The sequence below is a fragment of the Triturus cristatus genome, chromosome 2_1, assembly GCF_964204655.1.
Source record: "Triturus cristatus chromosome 2_1, aTriCri1.1, whole genome shotgun sequence".
NCBI classification, from domain to species: domain Eukaryota; kingdom Metazoa; phylum Chordata; class Amphibia; order Caudata; family Salamandridae; genus Triturus; species Triturus cristatus.
Window position 1 is genome coordinate 469,389,057 of NC_140581.1, and position 18,707 is coordinate 469,407,763.

At 50.5% G+C, this 18,707-nt stretch overlaps 2 protein-coding genes across 8 annotated transcripts in view; one reads left to right on the forward strand and one right to left on the reverse strand.

The window, feature by feature from the left end:
- The window catches only part of POLK (DNA polymerase kappa), a 1,025,073-nt gene that overhangs the window by 360,003 nt on the left and 646,363 nt on the right, over window positions 1-18,707 (reverse strand). The gene's annotated exons all lie outside the window — the stretch shown is intronic.
- LOC146865493 (uncharacterized) overlaps window positions 13,521-18,707 on the forward strand; it is a 117,459-nt gene continuing 112,272 nt past the window's right edge. The window contains exon 1 of one of the 2 annotated variants that reach the window (XM_085632298.1): window positions 13,521-14,818. In XM_085632298.1, coding sequence (XP_085488424.1) covers window positions 13,692-14,189 — 498 coding nt within the window. In that variant the 5' untranslated portion in view covers window positions 13,521-13,691 and the 3' untranslated portion in view covers window positions 14,190-14,818. The remainder of the gene's footprint in view (window positions 14,819-18,707) is intronic. The other variant, XM_085632299.1, reaches the window with a different exon arrangement.

Genomic DNA, 18,707 nt, shown 5'->3' on the forward strand with positions numbered 1-18,707 from the left:
CGGGTGGGCGTGTGTAGATCTGCAGCTCTACATGCCAAGAACAGATGCATACTGGTAAGTAGCATATTCCGTTCGAGGCATATGAGCTGCAGATTACATACTTTTGCATAGACTATATAGCAGTTCCCAACCTTAGCGGCGACCACCGGTATCTGTTGCAGTGGTTTGAAATAATGTTTTTAGTACAGCCTGGCCCACACTAGCTTGTTGCTTGGTTTGCACATCTACACAATAGTGTTTAGTGAAAGGGTGCGGTGTTGACCATGTAGCTGCTTTGCAGATATCATCTAATGGGATGTTGCCTAGAAAAGCCATGGAAGCCCCTATCTTCTGTGTAGAATGGGCTTTAGGGGGAACGGATAGCGTTAGTTTTGCCTTGTGGTAGCAAATCTGGATGCATTTTACAATCCACCTAGCTATCCCTGATTTTGAGATGGGGCTGCCCTTGTGTGGTGGAGAGAAAGAGACAAACAATTGTTTGGTCTTTCTGAAAGGTTGTGTTCTTTGGATATAGTAAAGTAATGCTCGTTTAACATCTAGCATGTGTAGAGCCCTTTCTGCGCCGGAGTAATGTCTTCCACATCGGATTCGTCGGCCTCGGAAGCACTGATGAGGTAGTCTTCGGTGCGCTGCTGCCCTGGATCTTCGAAGTCGTCTCCGAAGATTTCGACTGGAACGGAGGTCGAGGAGTGTGCCATGTTCCTTCTGGCTCTTCGGTCTCGAATAGTCTTTTTCGATCGGAAAGACTTACAGGCCGGACAGTCTCGAACCTCGTGTTCAGGGGAGAGGCAGAGGTTGCATACCTCATGAAGATCGGTGTGGGGGAATTTGGACCCACATCGAGGGCACTTCTTGAATGGAGCTCTTTCCATCAGCCGGGACCGGAGCTTGGGTAGGCCCGAAGGCCGCCGTCGACGACTGGAACCGAAGATTTGTCGATGAGAAGGTGCGTGGATTGAGGAGATCGCTATCGAAACAATACCGCGATTTGAGGTGAGGATTCCGCTTCGATCGTCGAACTGGAAAATGTTCGGAACAGGAGCGCTAAGATTACATCCGAGCCCGATGGCGGGAAAAACAATCTGAGGATGGAGCCGAAGCCCATACGCAATACGATCCAAAGGAGAAGTCACCGACCTCGTGACTTCCAAAGACTTTCCAAGCGGAAAAACAAACTGCAAACATCCAGGCCCAACACCAGATGGCGATCTATGCAAAAGTATGTAATCTGCAGCTCATATGCCTCGAACACTGGTATATCAAGCCAGAGCTTGCCCCACCACCCCCAAATTTGAAAAGTGTGAGGCCCTGGTGCCCCTGGAGAGTGGCCAAAGGCATTGATCTGTGGGACGTGGCTTGAAGGCCAAAGATGGAAAACGAGAGAGGCTGTTGCTCTGCGCCGGCTCATCCAAATATCCTAAATCATCCTATCCCAGAGTGAACTGCGCAGCTTGAAGAACATGGCCTAGGTATAGGGGCACCCTGTGCTACAAGAGACTGTAGCCGAAACTGGACTGCACTTCAACTTCGACCTCGGACCCCAAAATGGCAGTCGCGGACCGCTGAGTTGCCCTGAGGCTGGGCACAGGCGGGTTGGAGGTTCCAGGAAGGGGTCATGCACAGCTAGCAGCGGGACGATCAAAAGGACTGTGAACACGGGGGCAGAGTGACCCTGCCGATTCCGCCGCTGTGGACACCGAGGAGGGTGGCTGAACTGACCTGGTACAGTAGACCACTGAGGCGGTTCCCAAAGTTCTACTGGTGCGGCAGTCTGCCTGAATGGAGCAAGGCAGATGTGGAGTGGGCTTGCCCAGATTGCCACGGATGCCATAGAGGGGGATGGGAGTGGCCGGGTTTAGCTGCGGGTCGTGCTGAGCACGCCTGAAGGGGAGGAGAGACAGTGCACCAGCCATGATCCAGATCGGGATATCAACAGAGCTCAGAAACTGCAGAGCACAGGCCCAGGCACTGTAAGCAACAGCAACAGAGGCTAGAGGCCCCCCCAGGGGCGTGTGAACTCGGGCCTGGGGAACAACATTGCATCAGGCACGGACCGATTAAAGAGGCCTTCTTGGTAGAGCCCTCACACCTCCCAGGCTGAGACTCTGGTCCATAGAGAGGACAGATTGGGGCTCTGTGAGGCCGGTAGACACAAGAACAGCACTGGGCTGAAGACGTGGCAAGCCTGTGAGGGCAGGTGGGGCCTCAGAACAGATTCATAGCCTACACCCTGACGATCAGGGAAATTTATCACCACACCACTATCCATAGATTGCAGACTAAACCACAAGCTGTGCCCACTACTGAGAAAGGGTGGGGCCAGGCCCTCATAAAACTAAGGGCCCCTGGGCTATTAGTGACTTAAGGTAATAACATCATAGCAGAAGATACAACAGACAATACTGTCAAACTACTCCGCGGGGCGCAACTGGAGGGCTTCTTGCCACATTTAATTGGAATCGAAATAGCTGGCAGTAATTGGTGGCTGTGAGTGCTGCCTACCCTTTACATAAGGACCCCTAAAACTTTGTGAAGATGGGCAAGGCACTGACCAGAACAACGGGGGTACCCCCACGACTTAGACAATCCCACAAAAGAGCAAGTACAGATGGGACCAGGACCTGGGCCCCCGGAGGAACCAATTCATCTGCAACTAGCTAAGATACTCGAAGCCATTGCTGACACTAAGGCTATGCTACATCAGGATATTCGTACTGTGTAGGTGGGTCTGGGGCTGGAAAGAGTGGAACACCACAAACTAGCGGAGAGAGTTAAAGTGTCAGACTCCTCGATCGCTGACCTACAACCTGCACAACAAACGCTGTCACACAAACTTGCGAAGCTTGAAGATAGGGCAGAAGACACAAAAGGGTGCAACAGAAGGAATAACTTTAGAGTGGTTAGGCTGCCGAGGAGGTAGAAGGAAAAGACATGATTACATACCCTGGAAGGTCTTTCTGCCTTCTACACCCTGGGACGGGCGCACCGAGTGCCTGCGCGCCCACCAGCACCAAGATATCCCCCGCGCCCAGTGGTGGCAAGACTTCTCCAATACAAAGTTAGAGACACACTACTCAAAAGAGCGATCACTGAAGGCCCGTTTGTTGTGGATAACAGCAAGGTTTCCATATTCTCAGATTACACTGTCAAGGTACAGCAGAGGTGAGTCCCTTTCCTCGAAGTTAAGAGGGCTCTTTGCGAGGAAGCCTGGCAGTACTCCTTAATATTCCCTGCTCAACTTCAGATAGTACTGGGGTGGGGGGATAACAACACACTTCTGTGATGACTCCAAAGCTGCTTGGGAATAGCTTGAAACCTACAGGTCTGGACGAACACCTTCGATGGTGTACCCTGCCACAAAGCTGCAGGAGTGAAACCTGAGGCAGAGGACCAGGAGGAGGCCTCAAGGGGGAAGTCGAGGAATCAAAACCCCTCTCTAACTGAGCAGGAAAGGGCCGCTGTCCTTCAAGCGGTGGCCAAGATCGTGAAAACAATGGAGACCACCTCAGAGGCAGGTACCCCCTCTACAAAAAGAACTGGCGTGTCAGAATCAGATTCTTCTCAAGCAGACAGCTTACGCATGTCGAAAATAACCCCAAGGGCAACAGATGCACACACTTTTTGATTTAATTTTTGAGAATTAACTTTATTGATTTCCCAATTACTAGACTCGTTATACCCAGTGCTTAATTTGTAAAATATTAAGTGCAGGTGCTCAATTTTATTTAGGAGACCACACCCACTTCCTATAATGGCCCCACCCACTCCCCCGACTGGCCCCACCAACTGAGCCTAACAAAACACACAGACAGCCTCAACTAAAGCAAAATGGAGATCACCCAAAAATGTGAGTGAGCTGGAATCTGCTCTACGAGATCCACCCAACGCCATCATTTGGCAGCTGTGTTTACTGTTTAAGCAGACACCTTGCACTTTGATTGGATCTGGCATATCCCCTGTGCCTAGAGCCCACATTCTCATCACCTTACAGAATTTGGGGATGCAGGAAATGTTTTTCACCTTCTGTACAACGAAGGAAAGGTGCATACAAAGCTAGGCTGTAGTACCTGCAAATAAACCCCTTCAGAATATGGCCCAAAGCAGGTGATCCCCAGATATCCCTGAATACATTTTCATGTCTACCAAGCAGCAGCCACAAAACCAGGCCTCCCTGAAGCTGCTGCCTCTAGAGGAGATGTGACCCAGAGCACATGGACCTAAGTTGGACATCCCTGGCTTACAGCCCTGCAGAATGACTAGCCCCTTTCCTCTTCTAGATGCTGTCATGACCCCAGCATGGACCCAGGGCACATAGACCTAAGTTGGACACCCTTGGCTTACAGACCTGCAGAATGGCTAGCCCAATTCTTCTCCTCGCTGCTGTCATAGGCCTAGCATGGAGACAGTGCACATGGACCTAAGTTGGACACCCCTGGATTACAGACCTACAGACTGACTAGCCCCTTACATCTACATGCTGTTGCCATAGGCACTTGGAAGAAGCTGTCCTGCAATGGTTCACCAAAAACAAGGGTGGTTTTGAGAAACAGATTTCGCACACGCCAGTCCCTTTGATCACCCGGTCTCTAGGGCTATAAAATGAGATGTAATTGTCTAAAACGGCATGGCCAGGCCCCTGAAGGCATACCTCCTCATTACCATATGACTGAACACCTTCAGTCTCTTCACTGTTTCCCAGTGCAAAAGCACTCAGTGCATAGAGCTCTCTGTATAAGTCACCAGTCACTTTTAGGGAAAGGACCTGCAGACATCAGGTCTCACTTCATTCCTGACAGTCCGGCACGGAAAAAGATTATGACTTGGTTATTCTAGTAGAGTTGTCTCTCCCTTCTTACCTTTACGGTATAGAGCGACAGGACGCCCTTTCAGGGTAGCTGTGGCACAAGTACATTGTGATCATTCTTGGCTTTGTTTGGGTTTCATAGCGCTTTCTCTCCCATGTTTGGAAGTCTCTCTACCCTCTGTATTTTCAGTGAAGGAAAAAAAAGGGTTAACAAAAGGTGGGGGTCGCTTGCTGTTGCCATCTCTCCTGTGCACAGAAGAATCTAAAAAACTAAGGATCAGTTTAATCCAAAACAATGCATCTACCACTGCACTGCCAACTACTGCCCTTTAGAAAAACAATGGTCAATGCAGTTTTACATCTTTTACACTCTTACGGTTCTAGAAGCAATCGAACAGAAACGTTGAAGACCATATGCCCTCCACTAACTCTCTTCAACGAGACTGTGAGAATGGCTGATTTGCAAGCAACTGACCCCGTCATTCATATCACCTTATACAACTCTTTTCAAAGAGTGCTGCAGCTAGGTTATAAAACTGTACAAATTTGAGTGCATTTGGAAATCGAAGGGTGTCTTTTCTAAACTGCGGCTGCCCTCATCTTTTCATTAAAGCATATTTGAGATGAAAAGCAGGAGGCGCCTGTTGCGAGCTCTTGGAGAAAGCGGCGCTAGGTTTTTTATTTGACAGTTGGTATCTTTTCTAGGAGTACATGATGGGCTAAAAAGAACTAACTGCTGATTTTACTAAAGGAGGCTGCGATCAGCTGGGCAAAGGTGCCAGTATGCACGTTTTCTGGGAAAGTCAGCGAAGCAAGGCTTGGATATACAGGAAAAGTGTATGAGTACAGAAATTCGTTTTGGCGCGTTCATATTTATGAATCTTCATGCTCTCACCAGTTCTTGCATGTTCGTCCGACTTCCATAATCATTCGCATTAAAACTTTAGTTTTTGGGAACTGCATCAAACTCACCTTTTGTGCCTGCAGCTGCTTGAATTCAATTCCTGGATAGGGAATTATTAATCCCCTGGCATTATTTTTGCTGCTTTCGCTGTTAAAAGGCTCTAACAGCAGCAAAGCATTACATTCCTGCTCAGTGCGAGCCTGCTATCTGCTAACAGGTTACAAGCGCCCCGGAGAGTTCATTGTAAAACTGAAAACACGGTTTGTTCCGTGCAGCCTCAGCTGGGCCTCTGGACAATTGCATGGCCAAAAGTAATCTAACAGGCCTCAGCGGTACGTCCTGAACTTTCCCAGCTTGCCTTGCCCCCACATCACCATCAGCCCGCCCTCAGCTACAATCATCCAAACGGAAGGAGCATGACGACGCTCTGTGGTGAAAGGCATGTGTGACTGCATCACGTTAGTGATGTCAGCAGACATCATGCCTGGACCTGGGTGGGCCGTTCTCTGCTGACATACCAGGCCTACATCCGAACGGAATTGGAAACAGGACAGGTACGTACATTTAAAAAAACATAATTACTGGGACCAGGGGAGAAAAATTCAACAGACCCGGCCCTGAAATATAAGTGCCGGCGCTAAGCACCGGAAAGCACCGGCACAAATTAAGCAGTGGTGTCGCCGCCACCGCAGCAGCAGTTGTGGTCGCATCGCCGAAGAAGCGTGCCATCGCATCGCCGGCGAAGCGTCTCACATCACCGTAGAAGAATGCCTCCGCCGCAGAAGTTTATGTCGCATCACCGGAGAAGCGTGTTGCAGGGCCTATAGCGGCTCCAAAGATCATCGATTTCTCCACACGCCCGTCGGGCGTGCACACATCGCATCCACGTTGTAGCATCGCATTACATCAAAGACGCCTTTTTGTGGCATCGCACTGGATCGTCGCATTGCATCTCGGCGCCATCTTGTCGCATCGCACCGGATCACAGTAAGAAACTGACGCATCACCTCCTCTCCGGTAAGGAACCGACGCATCACCTCCCCCGAAACAAGGAACCGACGCATCACCTTCCCTGCGACCCTTTTGTTTGTTTTGTGTGACGCATCCAAGGTACTTTGAAAGTAAAGTGTTGCATTTACCATCTACATTGAACTAAGCTATTTCTACCATTTTAAAGACATATTTTTATTACAGTATTCTGAATTTTTGTCGTTTGGTCTTGTGTTAAGTCTAGTAAAGATTACTTATTTTTCTAAACTTGTGTGGTGTCCATTTGTAGTGTTGTCACTGTATTACTGTATGTGTTCACAAATGCTTTACACACTGCCTCTGAGATAAGCCTGTCTGCTCGTGCCAAGCTACCAAGGGGGTGAGCAGGGGTTATTCAGGAGTGTATCCCGTTTTCCATGACTAGAAGCAAGGGTCCCTATACGGACAAAGGTGTATACCATTGTCAACTACAGACCCCCAGTTCTAACATATAGCATGCACGATCTAACCTGTACCATGCACCCCGTCGCACCGCCTCCCAGGCATCGTGTGCAGTCAGTGGAGTCTGGAAAATGTGCAGACTTACGCACAGACCATCCCACTCGGCACAAGCACTGCACACCCAGCAGGGATCATGCGGCCGCCCCACACGGGGGCATGCAGATGACGGGAGATACGGCCTATCCTCATCACCAATTGTTGTGTTGGGACCTCAGATTGCCAGCGGGCTAGTGGGGCTCTGGGGGGCCCAGTGATAGGCTATCCGCATGTGGCAGGCCCTAGAACAAATGATGCTGAGGCAGTATCTATAATGTTATTTGTCCTGGCCCACCTGGCCGCACCTTTTTTTAACTGAATCCACGTAACACGGGGCTCTACCATTTACAACCGCTAGCGGGCTACAAAATTGCAACACCCCCACGGTCGCACTCCGCAGGCTATTAACTAGCGCACCAGTTTCGTCACTGGGCGCAACACTACACCCTCTTCCCTCCATCCCTGCTTCCTTCACTTCTCATCTTGAACACCCTGTAGTTCCAGATGAGACATTCACTCAGTTGTGGCCGCGGAGCACTGCTACGAGACCTGAATACAAATATAGCCTGCACTTTAATCCAGCACTAGATGGCTTCTTGTAGTTCAAATACTCTCCCAATGCACCTCGATCCCGGCATGGAGTGCACTGAGCACTTGAACTCAGGCACAGCTCTTGCAGTGCTCTTTAAAAACAGAGTTTCAACACTTGCTTTTCTAAGCCTGTGCTCTAGTCACTGCTCGGACACGTCAACTCATTCTTGAGGCAGAGATTGCCTTACTGTTCTGGCAATGGGACCCGTGAACATGTAGTTTGATGCACCCGAATCCTGACCTACGGCTTTAATGTGCATAACATTTCCTGCCAATCCAGTGCTAGGATTCACGTACAGCTCTGTCGATCTACCTCTGACCTAACCTGAAGCCTCCTGCAGTACTGTACCATATTGACACCCATGTACAGCTCTGCCAATTTCCGCTGCTTTAACCTGAAGCTTTTTGCAGTGCTGTACCATACTGAAACCCAAGTACAGCTCTGCCAATCTACCTCGGCCCTAACCTGAAGCTTTCTTCAGTGCTGTACCATACTGACACCCATGTACAGCTCTGCCGATCTTCCTCTCTGCTGACCTGACTGATAACCATATACAGCTCTGCTGATCTACCTCTGCCCTGACCTGCCTGACACCCATGTGCAGCTCTGTCGATCTACCTCTGTCCTGACCTGACAGACACCCATGTGCAGCTCTGCCGATCTACCTCTGTCCTAACCTGAAGCCTCCAGCAGTGCTGTACCATACTGACTGCCATATACATCTCTACTGACCTACCTCTGCCCTAACCTGACTGACACCCATGTGCTGCTCTGTCGATCTACCTCTGTACTGACCTGACTGACACCCAAAGCATTACATTCTCCCTCAGTGCGAGCCTGCTATCTGCTAACAGGTTGCAAGCGCCCCTGAGAGTTCACTGAAAAACTGGAAACACGGTTTGTTCTGTGCAGCCTCAGCTGGGCCTCTGGACAGTTGCATGGCCAAAAGTAATCTAACAGGCGGCAGGCCTCAGCGGCACGTCCTGAACTTTCCCAGCTTGCCTTGCCCCCAGATCACTATCAGCCCGCCCTCAGCTACAATGATCCAAACGGAAGGAGCATGACAACGCTCTGTGGTGAAAGGCATGCGTGACTGCTGACATCACTAACGTGATGCAGTCATCATGCCTGGACCTGGGTGGGCCGTTCATCTGCTGACATACCAGGCCGGCATCTGAACGGAATTGGAAACAGGACAGGTATTTCAATTTTTAAAAAATAATTACTGGGCCCAGGGGAGAAAAATTCAAAAGACCCGGCCCTGAAATATAAGTGCCGGTGCTAAGCACCGGAAAGCACCGGCACAAATTAAGCACTGGTTATACCCAGCATTTGTCCCTCTTGGTAGTCTATGACTCTCTTTATGTTATAAATGAATATCTCACACAGGTGTAAATCTCAGTCTAGCTTTGAGACCTTGGACCAAATCTATTAATATCTTTAGCTTTAATAGAGAGTTTCTTTTTGTAATGATTATGGATTGCTATTTTGACACCCAATTTTATAACTGGTTTTTAATTGTGATTTATTTTTTTGTAAATATTTTCTTGTATAGAGTGTACAAACCTGAGCGGGTTCCTGAAGAAGGCCTAGCCGAAACGCGTTGTATCCACCTACCGCCCACATAGTTTAAATCTGAAGCAGATATATGTACGCTATATTTTGGACTTGATATTACTTTGTGTTGATTAGATGTCTTATAAGAAATAACTCAGGTATGACAAGATTGCACTGTTATCTTATTTTGCACTGTTGAGGAAACTATTTTGTATGTATAAAGACACTGTGTTCATTTATCTCTGAATGTATATGCTAACATAGAGAAATTAACCCTTTTGAAAAAATAAGAAAAGATAAAACATAAAAAATATTCAAATTTTGTAAAGATTAAAATGAACTATTATTAACATACAAAGTTTTTTGGTCCTATTATGTACTTGTCATACACATTTTTGTAAATGTTTGAGTCCAGTTAACGTGAATTTTATTACATTGGGTGTCTCTGTGCAACAAATTTGTTATCTACACTGCGCCCGGTGTTCACTTTTTTCCATATAAGTACTCCTTAATATTCCCTGCTCAACTTCAGATAGTACTGGGGGGGGGGGGTAACAACACACTTCTGTGATGACCCCAAAGCTGCTTGGGAATAGCTTGAAACCTACAGGTCTGGACGAACACCTTCTATGGTGTACCCTGCCACAAAGCTGCAGGAGTGAAACCTGAGGCAGAGGACCAGGAGGAGGCCTTAAGGGGGAAGTCGAAGAATCAAAACCCCTCTCTAACTGAGCAGGAAAGGGCCGCTGTCCTTCAAGCGGTGGCCAAGATCGTGAAAACAATGGAGACCACCTCAGAGGCAGGTACCCCCTCTACAAAAAGAACTGGCGTGTCAGAATCAGATTCTTCTCAAGCAGACAGCTTACGCATGTCGAAAATAACCCCAAGGGCAACACATGCCCTCCTCGGAAATGAACCCTCCTGGTAGTGAGGGTGTTAACTGTATATGAGAATATCCGGACACTACACCTTGCAGAACATCTGAGCGCTATTGATACTTTGGGCTGACACAGACAAGGTGGAGAGTTACTGTCCTCCTGGTTAGTCACACCCTCGACTGGCAGAGTCTCTCCAATGAAAGTATTGGTATGCTTGCAGTTTGGGCGGCTCGTTGGTGCCAGGCTGCTCTTGGATGGGGAGTTTATGTTTATTGGTGTTTTTACTTTCTCAGTTTGGTTTTGTTTGCAGGATAGCTTTGAAATTCTCAGCTACGGTATATTGGACCAGTGTGAGTGCGGGGGAGCTCTGAGAGTCTTGACTCCCTATGGCTGCTGTACCCCACATGTTAAAATTCATGTCTTGGGATATCAGTGGGATGAGATAGTCCTCAAAACATCATAACATACCCAAATATTTACGGGGAGTGCAGGTAGCCTTGTTGCAGGAGACATATCTTACACAGAGTGAAGTGGAGAAGCTGAGCCATAGATGGAGAGGGCAGTTATTTGCTAGCCCCGTTTTGACCTATGCAGGAGGTGTGCCGATATGGATTAGGGCCGGCTTTGCCTTCGAATCTTTGCACACATCCATGGATAAGTAGCGACTATACGTGATATTGACCAGGAGGCTGTTGGGCCGTGGCATCACACTAGGCAGTGTTTACGCCCAAAATCAAGACCAGATATTATTCTTGCACAGATTCTCTGCTTCAAAGGCCTTAATGGCTACTGACGACCTGCTCATTGGGGGATGACTAATTGTGTGGCGGACGTTGCCCTAGACCGCTCCATCCCCCTGTTACCTGGAGCTCCGACCCATAGCATTGCTGTGGGTTTCCGCAACTGGATGGGATACTGGGAACTAACAGACATTTGGCAAACACACCACACGGATATTAGGGACTACTCCTTCTGCTCTCATTGGCTCAAATCATTCTATAAGACACATCGAATACTTGGGGCACACATTTTCTGATACCAGCTATTTGCTACTGGATTTTAAACCTCTGGAGGAGCGCCCATTGTTCTCCTGTGGAGACTCAACCTATTGACCCTGGAAGATATTTGTTTCCGGGAGATGACATAGATAATAACTTTGCTGTTAACACTCGGTCAACGTCCACCAGGCTCATGGAGTGGGAGGCATTTAAGCCTGTGGTGCGAGGGCAATGTCTGTGGTAATTGATAGGTATACAACACTACTACATGTACTGGGAGCTATGCGAGCTTGAAGGCCAGTTGCACAGCCTAGACAATGAACAGGGTACAGAGGCAGCAGACCTGAAAAGCCTTCAGGAAGCATGTGTGCTTTATAATGCTGCACTCGAACGGCTATGCTGTCACGATTATAAAGGGTACCTTGCAAGAGTACAGGAGGAAGAGGGATGTCCTAGTAGATTGTTGGCATGTTTTTTTAGGCCAGAGAATCGTGGATCCTCGATCACGCATATCAAATCAGGAACAGTGGAGTCCATTTACGCACGGGCCAATCAATGCTCTGTTCCGAGATTATTACAAAGATTTATACAACGCGCCGCTGCATTTCTGTTGGAGGCCCAGGCAGCCTTTTAAAGTACACTACAGCACCGGGAATTAGATCGGCAGGCGAGGGCAGCATTGGGACGACCGGTGACAGCACAGGAAATTCCCACAGCCATTATAATCATGGCCACAGGTAAAACCCTGGGTCCAGACCGCCTCCCTGCACAATTCTATTCGGTATATGCCTCTAAATTGGCTCCTTGTTTGGAAGCCTTTTACACAGATTCTCTACAACTGGGGAAGTTACCGGAGTCCACACAAACTACAGTTGTGATCCTGCTCCCCATGTCGGGTGCTCAGGGTGTCCGCACCACGGACGTTTGCTTCCTCTCCATGCCCAACATCGATTTTACACTTCTTTGCAAAGTCTTGGCACTTCGTGTGCTCCTGCATATGCCTCCTCTAATCTTTGATGATCAAAATGGGTTTATCCTATCACGGAACACCTCATTTAATCTGCGCAGGCTATATTCCATACTGTAACATCCAAAGGGGAATTGCTCCCCACGGACAGCCTTTTTGTCGATAGACCTGGGAAAGACCTTCGGCACGGTGGACTATTTGTTTGAGATTATGTAGAGAATGGGCCTTGGGGGGGCGTGGCTTGATGCCGATGTAAGGAGCAGCGGACCTCAGAGCTCCTCCGTGGCCTCCCTCCACAGCAATTTCTCCTGAGAAGCTGGGGGGGCCCCTGGCATCATAGCTGGCAGCGGAAGTCTTGGTGCCCACCTGGGTATAATTTCGAAGCGCTGCGGAGCCGTAGTACGCAGAAACCGGCGATTTTTCACCCTGTTCGCACTCCGGCTGAGTTGCGGACAAAATGGCGGCTGCACCTCGCCACAGCAGCCTTCGCGAGTAAGGGAGCCTAATGAGCCGAGGGAGCCTGGTGAAGTGCGAGATCAAGAGGACAGCGAGCGTTTACCTGTGAGGGCAGCCGAACTGGAAATAGAGGCAAGGTGAGGCTTGGGATGCGCCCAGCGGAGGACACCGGACACTAAAATGGCGGCGCGGGATACTGCAGGCGGGTCGTGGTTGTCAACGTGGCCGCCGATTGAGAGCAGCGATTGAGGCATCCTGGCCCCTCTGAGCAGACAATCATAACCTGCTCTTAGCGCCTGGACTTGGACATAACTTTTGGTGGTGGGGAGCAGAGCAGGTGAGGAGCCTTCAAAGTGGCGGGTGCACACGAATCTGCAGCGAATGCCTAGGGGGAGGAATACGTGGAGGCCAGCATTCACCACTGCAGGCGCGGAATTCTGCAATTAAAGGGGGCTGAGAAGCACGTGGGAATAATTGTAGCGTAAGCTGCGTACCGCCTTGAGAGCTGGGGACTGCTACTCTGGATGTTTGGGGTGGCTGTTTAGCTCCAGACGTTGCCATAGGGAACAACTAGGAGGATGGTGCTGCGCTGCTGCCTGATTACTGAACCCTGAATGGGAGCTGGAACTGTGCTGCTGACTTGCTTGGAGCTGCAGATGCGCTGAGTATCTCCTGGTTGTACTTATGTGACCCGGGGCGACTGACTGAACGAAGCTGTGACGGTCGAGAGGAGCGAGGCCAGTCCACCTCTACTCGGAAGAGCCAGAAGATCTTGGGAGTGAGCACCCTACAATCTGGGGGGGGGGGGGGGGGAGATGACCACCCAGTTGCCCTTCTGTGCTGGTGAACTTGAATAGTGCTCTCTACTGTGTAGCATCAAGGAAACGGCCTACTACGCCGGGGTGTACCTCCTGTACTTTCCGGTACGCACTGCCTATACTGACTTTTCCTGAACCTCCCTGTGCTCCCCTGCTGGAAGTTCTGTGTGACCCACCGCAACCAGTCCGAATGGGCCAAACATCTCGCCAGAAGGGCTTCACAGCATTACATGTGGAAGCCACGGGGCAACAATCAGATGAAGAGGAGGACATGGCGGAAAGGCGAAGAGACGACGTAGCAGAGGGCCCCACGTTGGTGTACATAATGCAGGCCATCACCTCCTCGAGGGAAGGTTTGGAGACCAAGATGGATGCCATAGCGGTGGATCTCAACTTCCTGAAGGATGACCACCGCAAGCTCAAGGAGCGGGTGAAAGCTACTGAGACGACTTTAGAGGAGGTTCCGAATGCAATCTCTACCTTGCAGCGCTCTCTGAAATTGGTAGAAGACAGGGTCAGGATCTTGGAGGTGAGAGCGGAGGACAGCGAGGGGCGCTCTCGCTGGAACAATCTGCACACAGTGGGGGTCCCGGAACGAGAGGAAGGAGACGACGCTGTTCGGTACTTGGAGAATTGGTTTCGGATCGAGGTGGCCCCGGAAGAGCTCTCCCCCCTTCTTCGCCCTTGAACGCGCACACAGGGTCCCAGCCAGACCTCCAAAGCCGGGCACACTCCCGCGACCGATGGTTGTGCGAATGCTCCACTACCGCGACAGAGACCACATCTTGCAACAGGCGCGAGGAAAGCAGAACCTCCAAATCGCGAACGCCAGGGTGATGATTTTCCCGGATTTCACCAGGGAGGTACAGAGACCGCGCGCTTCCTTTCTTGCACTAAAGCGGAAACTCCGACAGTTGCAACTACCATACGCCATGTTGTTCCCCACACGCCTCAGAGTAGTGGATGGGGCGGCTACATATTTTTTCACTACACCACAAGATGCATGGCAGTGGCTGGAGGCGCGAAAACTGGGAACGGGGGGTGCTTCCCCGGCGGGCACAGCGGAACGCAGATCACCTGAGCCTTTGAGGTCACAGAGATCCATAACGCCGCCGGGACTCCAGCTTGAAAGGGACAGGGCTGTGAGGGCGGTTGCAGAGATCAGCCGGAGTGCAACTAGCCCGTGCCCCACTGTTGCTAGCTGTGACATGGGCAGACTTGAATTTGAATTTAAATTTGTAGTGCGCAACGGCTACCCAAAAAGGGTTTCCCGGCGCAAAAGCAAATCAGAGACGTAGAATGGAAATATGTCAGCAGGTTAGTTGTCAAAAAAGCCACGTCTTCAGGGATTTGCGGAATTGAACATAGTCAGTTTCGTTGCGCAATACTGTAGGCAGAGTATTCCATAAAGAGGGGCCCAGATACGAAAACGACCTTCCGCCCGTCTGGGATAGTTTGATTTTGGGAATGATTAATTTCCCTTGCGTGGAGGAGCGGAGGTTTCGAGAGGGGATGGAGGGACAGGCCATAGATTGAAGATAGTGTGGGGCATACATTTTTATTTTATGCATAAAGCTTAGGGCTTTGAACTTGATTCGGTTCTCTACCCTGAGCCAGTGCAAATTTCGTAAATGAGCAGAGATGGAGCGGCTCTCGGGACACCGCACAGGAGCCTGGCTGCAGAATTTTGTCCCATCTGTAGCCTTCGGGTTACGGCTTTGTTTGAGCCCAAATATATTACATTGCCGTAGTCTATCCTTGACGTGATCAAGGCACTGACCAGGGTTTTCTGAGTGGACTCTGGAAGCATCCAACAGATTTTTTTTACCATGTGAGAATGGCAAAACACGTAGCTGGCACTTTCACTGCTTGAGGATGCATGTTAAGCGAATCATCAATAGTGATGCCCAGAGTTCGCGCTTGGGGGGGGAAGGCGTGGGGAGAGCGCCCATTTCACTTGGCCAATGTTGGGGGCTCTAGAGGTCCTTGTTTTTACCAAATACAAGGACTTCCGTTTTCTCCCCATTTAATTTAAGATAGTTTTGTTGCATCCATGATGCTATTTTGCTTAGACCCAGTTGTAGAGGGGAAGACTTGAGACTTCTCCTACCAGCAGCACGAGCGGGGACTCTGAGCCTGAACTCCCTGTGGTTACACCCCAGACGGCGGACTTTCTCATGTGAAATGGATCCATGATGTTGGGTGAGAGAGGCTCAAGCTGGCGCTGGGGATCAACTCCTGATCGGGCTGAACTCTGGGGGCAGAGGTATGGAGGCCCCTGCCATGAACGATAGCTAGGTGCCCTTCTGCTCGATACGGGCGGGGGGAGTGGCCGGGGGGGCTCTGGGTCCTATTGGGTCAGCACGCGTCTCACCACGCTTAGTGACCAGTTGATTGTTGTATTAGTTTGGATGGGAGCTAGTTCGAATGTACCTGTCCTGGGGAGTGGGTGTTGAGGAGTTCCATGGGGTTTGGGGGGTTACACAGGGGGCAGGCATGTCGCTGAGGTGGGGCAGGAGGGAAGACCACTGAGGTTCAATATATGGGTTCCACCGTAGGACTTAAATGTATGTCATGGAATGTCAAGGGCATGCACACAATGACACGCCGGCACAAGATTCATGGATATTTGGAGAGGAGGGGTGTATAGATTGCTATGCTGCAGGAAACGCATTTAACACAGACGGAGGGGGCGGCACTACAGCGTAGATGGAGGTGGCACCTCATACTCTGCCTTTGCCAGGGGCACATTGATCTGGATACAAGCGGGGGTCCCGTTTCAGAGCACTAGGCAGCTGATTGACCCAGATGGTAGATACGTGGTGGTAGCGGGACGACTGGACGGTAGGGATATAGTGTTAGGGAGCCTCTACGCCCCCAACGTAGCTCAAACTGGAGTCTTTGAGCACCTCTCCGGGAAGCTGGCTCCCCTGTTGACTGGTTCAGTGCTGCTGGCGGGGGACTTTAATTGTGTTGCTGACGTGGCCCAGTTTTGCTCTCATCCACCTCTTCCAGATGCTCCCATGCACAGACTTGCAGCGACCAGGTGGGCGTGGCTGTGCCAGTGGGGACTGATAGATACTTGGAGGGCCCATCACCCTGGGGATAGGGACTACTCATACTTCTGTAGGGTTGCATGAGTTGCATGTTCGTCTGGACTCGTTCCTTTGCTCCCAGATGTGCACGGATGGATTACCCATAGTGAATATTTGAACAGAACGATTTCTAATCATAACCCGTTGCTACTATCGCTGGATTGGATACAGGCAAAGCCCGCCATTCCTACTTGGCGATTGAGACCGGAGGCGCTAGAAGATCCGGTGTTTAAGACCACGATTGGATCTGCCATTGACGACTAATTTCTAGATAATGCTGGGTCTGCATCGAGCCTACTTATCGAATGGGATGCGTTCAAAACAGTAATCAGAGGGCGTTGCATTGGGGAGGTGGTGGGAGTTCGAAAGGTGCTGACACAAGATGTGCTGAGGGCAGAGAATGGGCTCCGAGACCTGGAAAAGCTCCTTTGATTATAAGGCCTACACCACCCAGGGACAAATCTGGGGCGCTGCTGGCGTGGTTGGCAAACCCGGCGCGTAGAGGCACACCGATCCTGGAGATTTGGGACCAGGAGGGGGTGGAGTATTACACTCAACGAGCCATCAACACACACTTTCTGGACTATTATACCACACTTTATCAGAGTAGGCTTGATCCTGGGGCTGCTAATGGAACGGGGCTCTTAGAGGGGCTAAAACTCCCCCAGATTGATATCGAAGTGGTGGAGGAGCTTGGTAAAGATGTTGAGGTGGGGGAAGTGTGCAGCGCTATCAAGCATATGGCTAGGAACAAGACACCGGGGATGGACGGCCTTTCTGTAGAATTTTATTATGCATTTGTAGATACCCTGGCCCTGAAGCTGTTCGTGGTATATAACAAAGCGCGGCGGGAGGGTTGTCTTCCTGCTTCCACAAGGGAGGCAATCATCGTGCCTCTCCTTAAACCGGGTAGGCCGTTCTGCGACTGGACTGCATACAGACTGCTTGCCATGGTTAACCTGGACTATAAGATACTAAGTCGAATCCTCGCTAGTCGCCTACTGGCCCAGATGTCGATGTTAGTTCACGTGGACCAAGCGGGATTTAACCCAGCTAGGAACACAGCGATGAACATAAGGAGGTTACTGCGTGTGGACACCTATTGCAGGGAGGAGGCTTGTATTTTTGCGGTTGATATCGAGCAGGCCTTCGATAGTCTAAAGTGGCCATATCTTGTCACGGTCCTGAGGGCGTTTGGCCTGGGAGGCCGCTTCGTGGAATGGACAGCGATCTTGTATAACAACTCCACTGCCAAGGTCAGAACGGGAGGACTGATCTCTGCTGCTTGCAACATGGGTAGGGGGACGAGGCAGGGTTGCCCGCTGTCGCCCCTGCTCTTTGCGCTGGCAATGGAGCCAATTGCTGTTCAGGCCCGATCGGGACGTCACTACCAGGGGTTATTAGTGGAGGGACACTTACAACACCTAGCGCAGTATGCTGACGATCTACTTTTGCTTCTGGCTGACTCGAGGGAAGCCCTCTGGGGAGCTAAGGGGCTGCTGCATTCTCTACGGGAGGACGCGGAGCTTCGTGTGAACTGGTCCAAGTCCTGTCTTTTTCCGACACATCCAGGGAGGGATGGTACGCAGCCGGCGGAGGGGGTCCCATGGGAATCTAGCTGCTTACCTTACTGTGGAACCCAGATCTATCACACCCTAATGACATGATAGAGGGCAACATAGGGTGGGCTGTACGTAAGGTCAAGACCTGTTTTGAGTTTTGGGAAAAGCTCCCGTTATCGGTAGCGGGCAGGGTTGCCTTGGTGAAAATGGTCACACTACCCAGGCTTCTCAATTTTTTGGGGACGCTCCCGATCTGGATCCCAACTCAGGTGTTCGCGCAGCTCAATACATTGCTTACAGGATTATTGTGGGGTGCGAGGCGCCGAAGGATGGCCCTGGTCACCATGCAACGGCCCAGGACGGAGGGAGGATTTGCCTTGCCGGATCTAGAGGCATATCACCATGCAGCGCAGTTATAATGGTACACTAAATGGGTGGCAGGCCGAACTACGCACCGGGAGGAGCCTGATGGGTCAGACCCTCCCTTGGCGCTGCTATCCCAGGTGCTGCTGCGCTTGGCCATAAGGAATAGGGTGCTCCCGACTGACT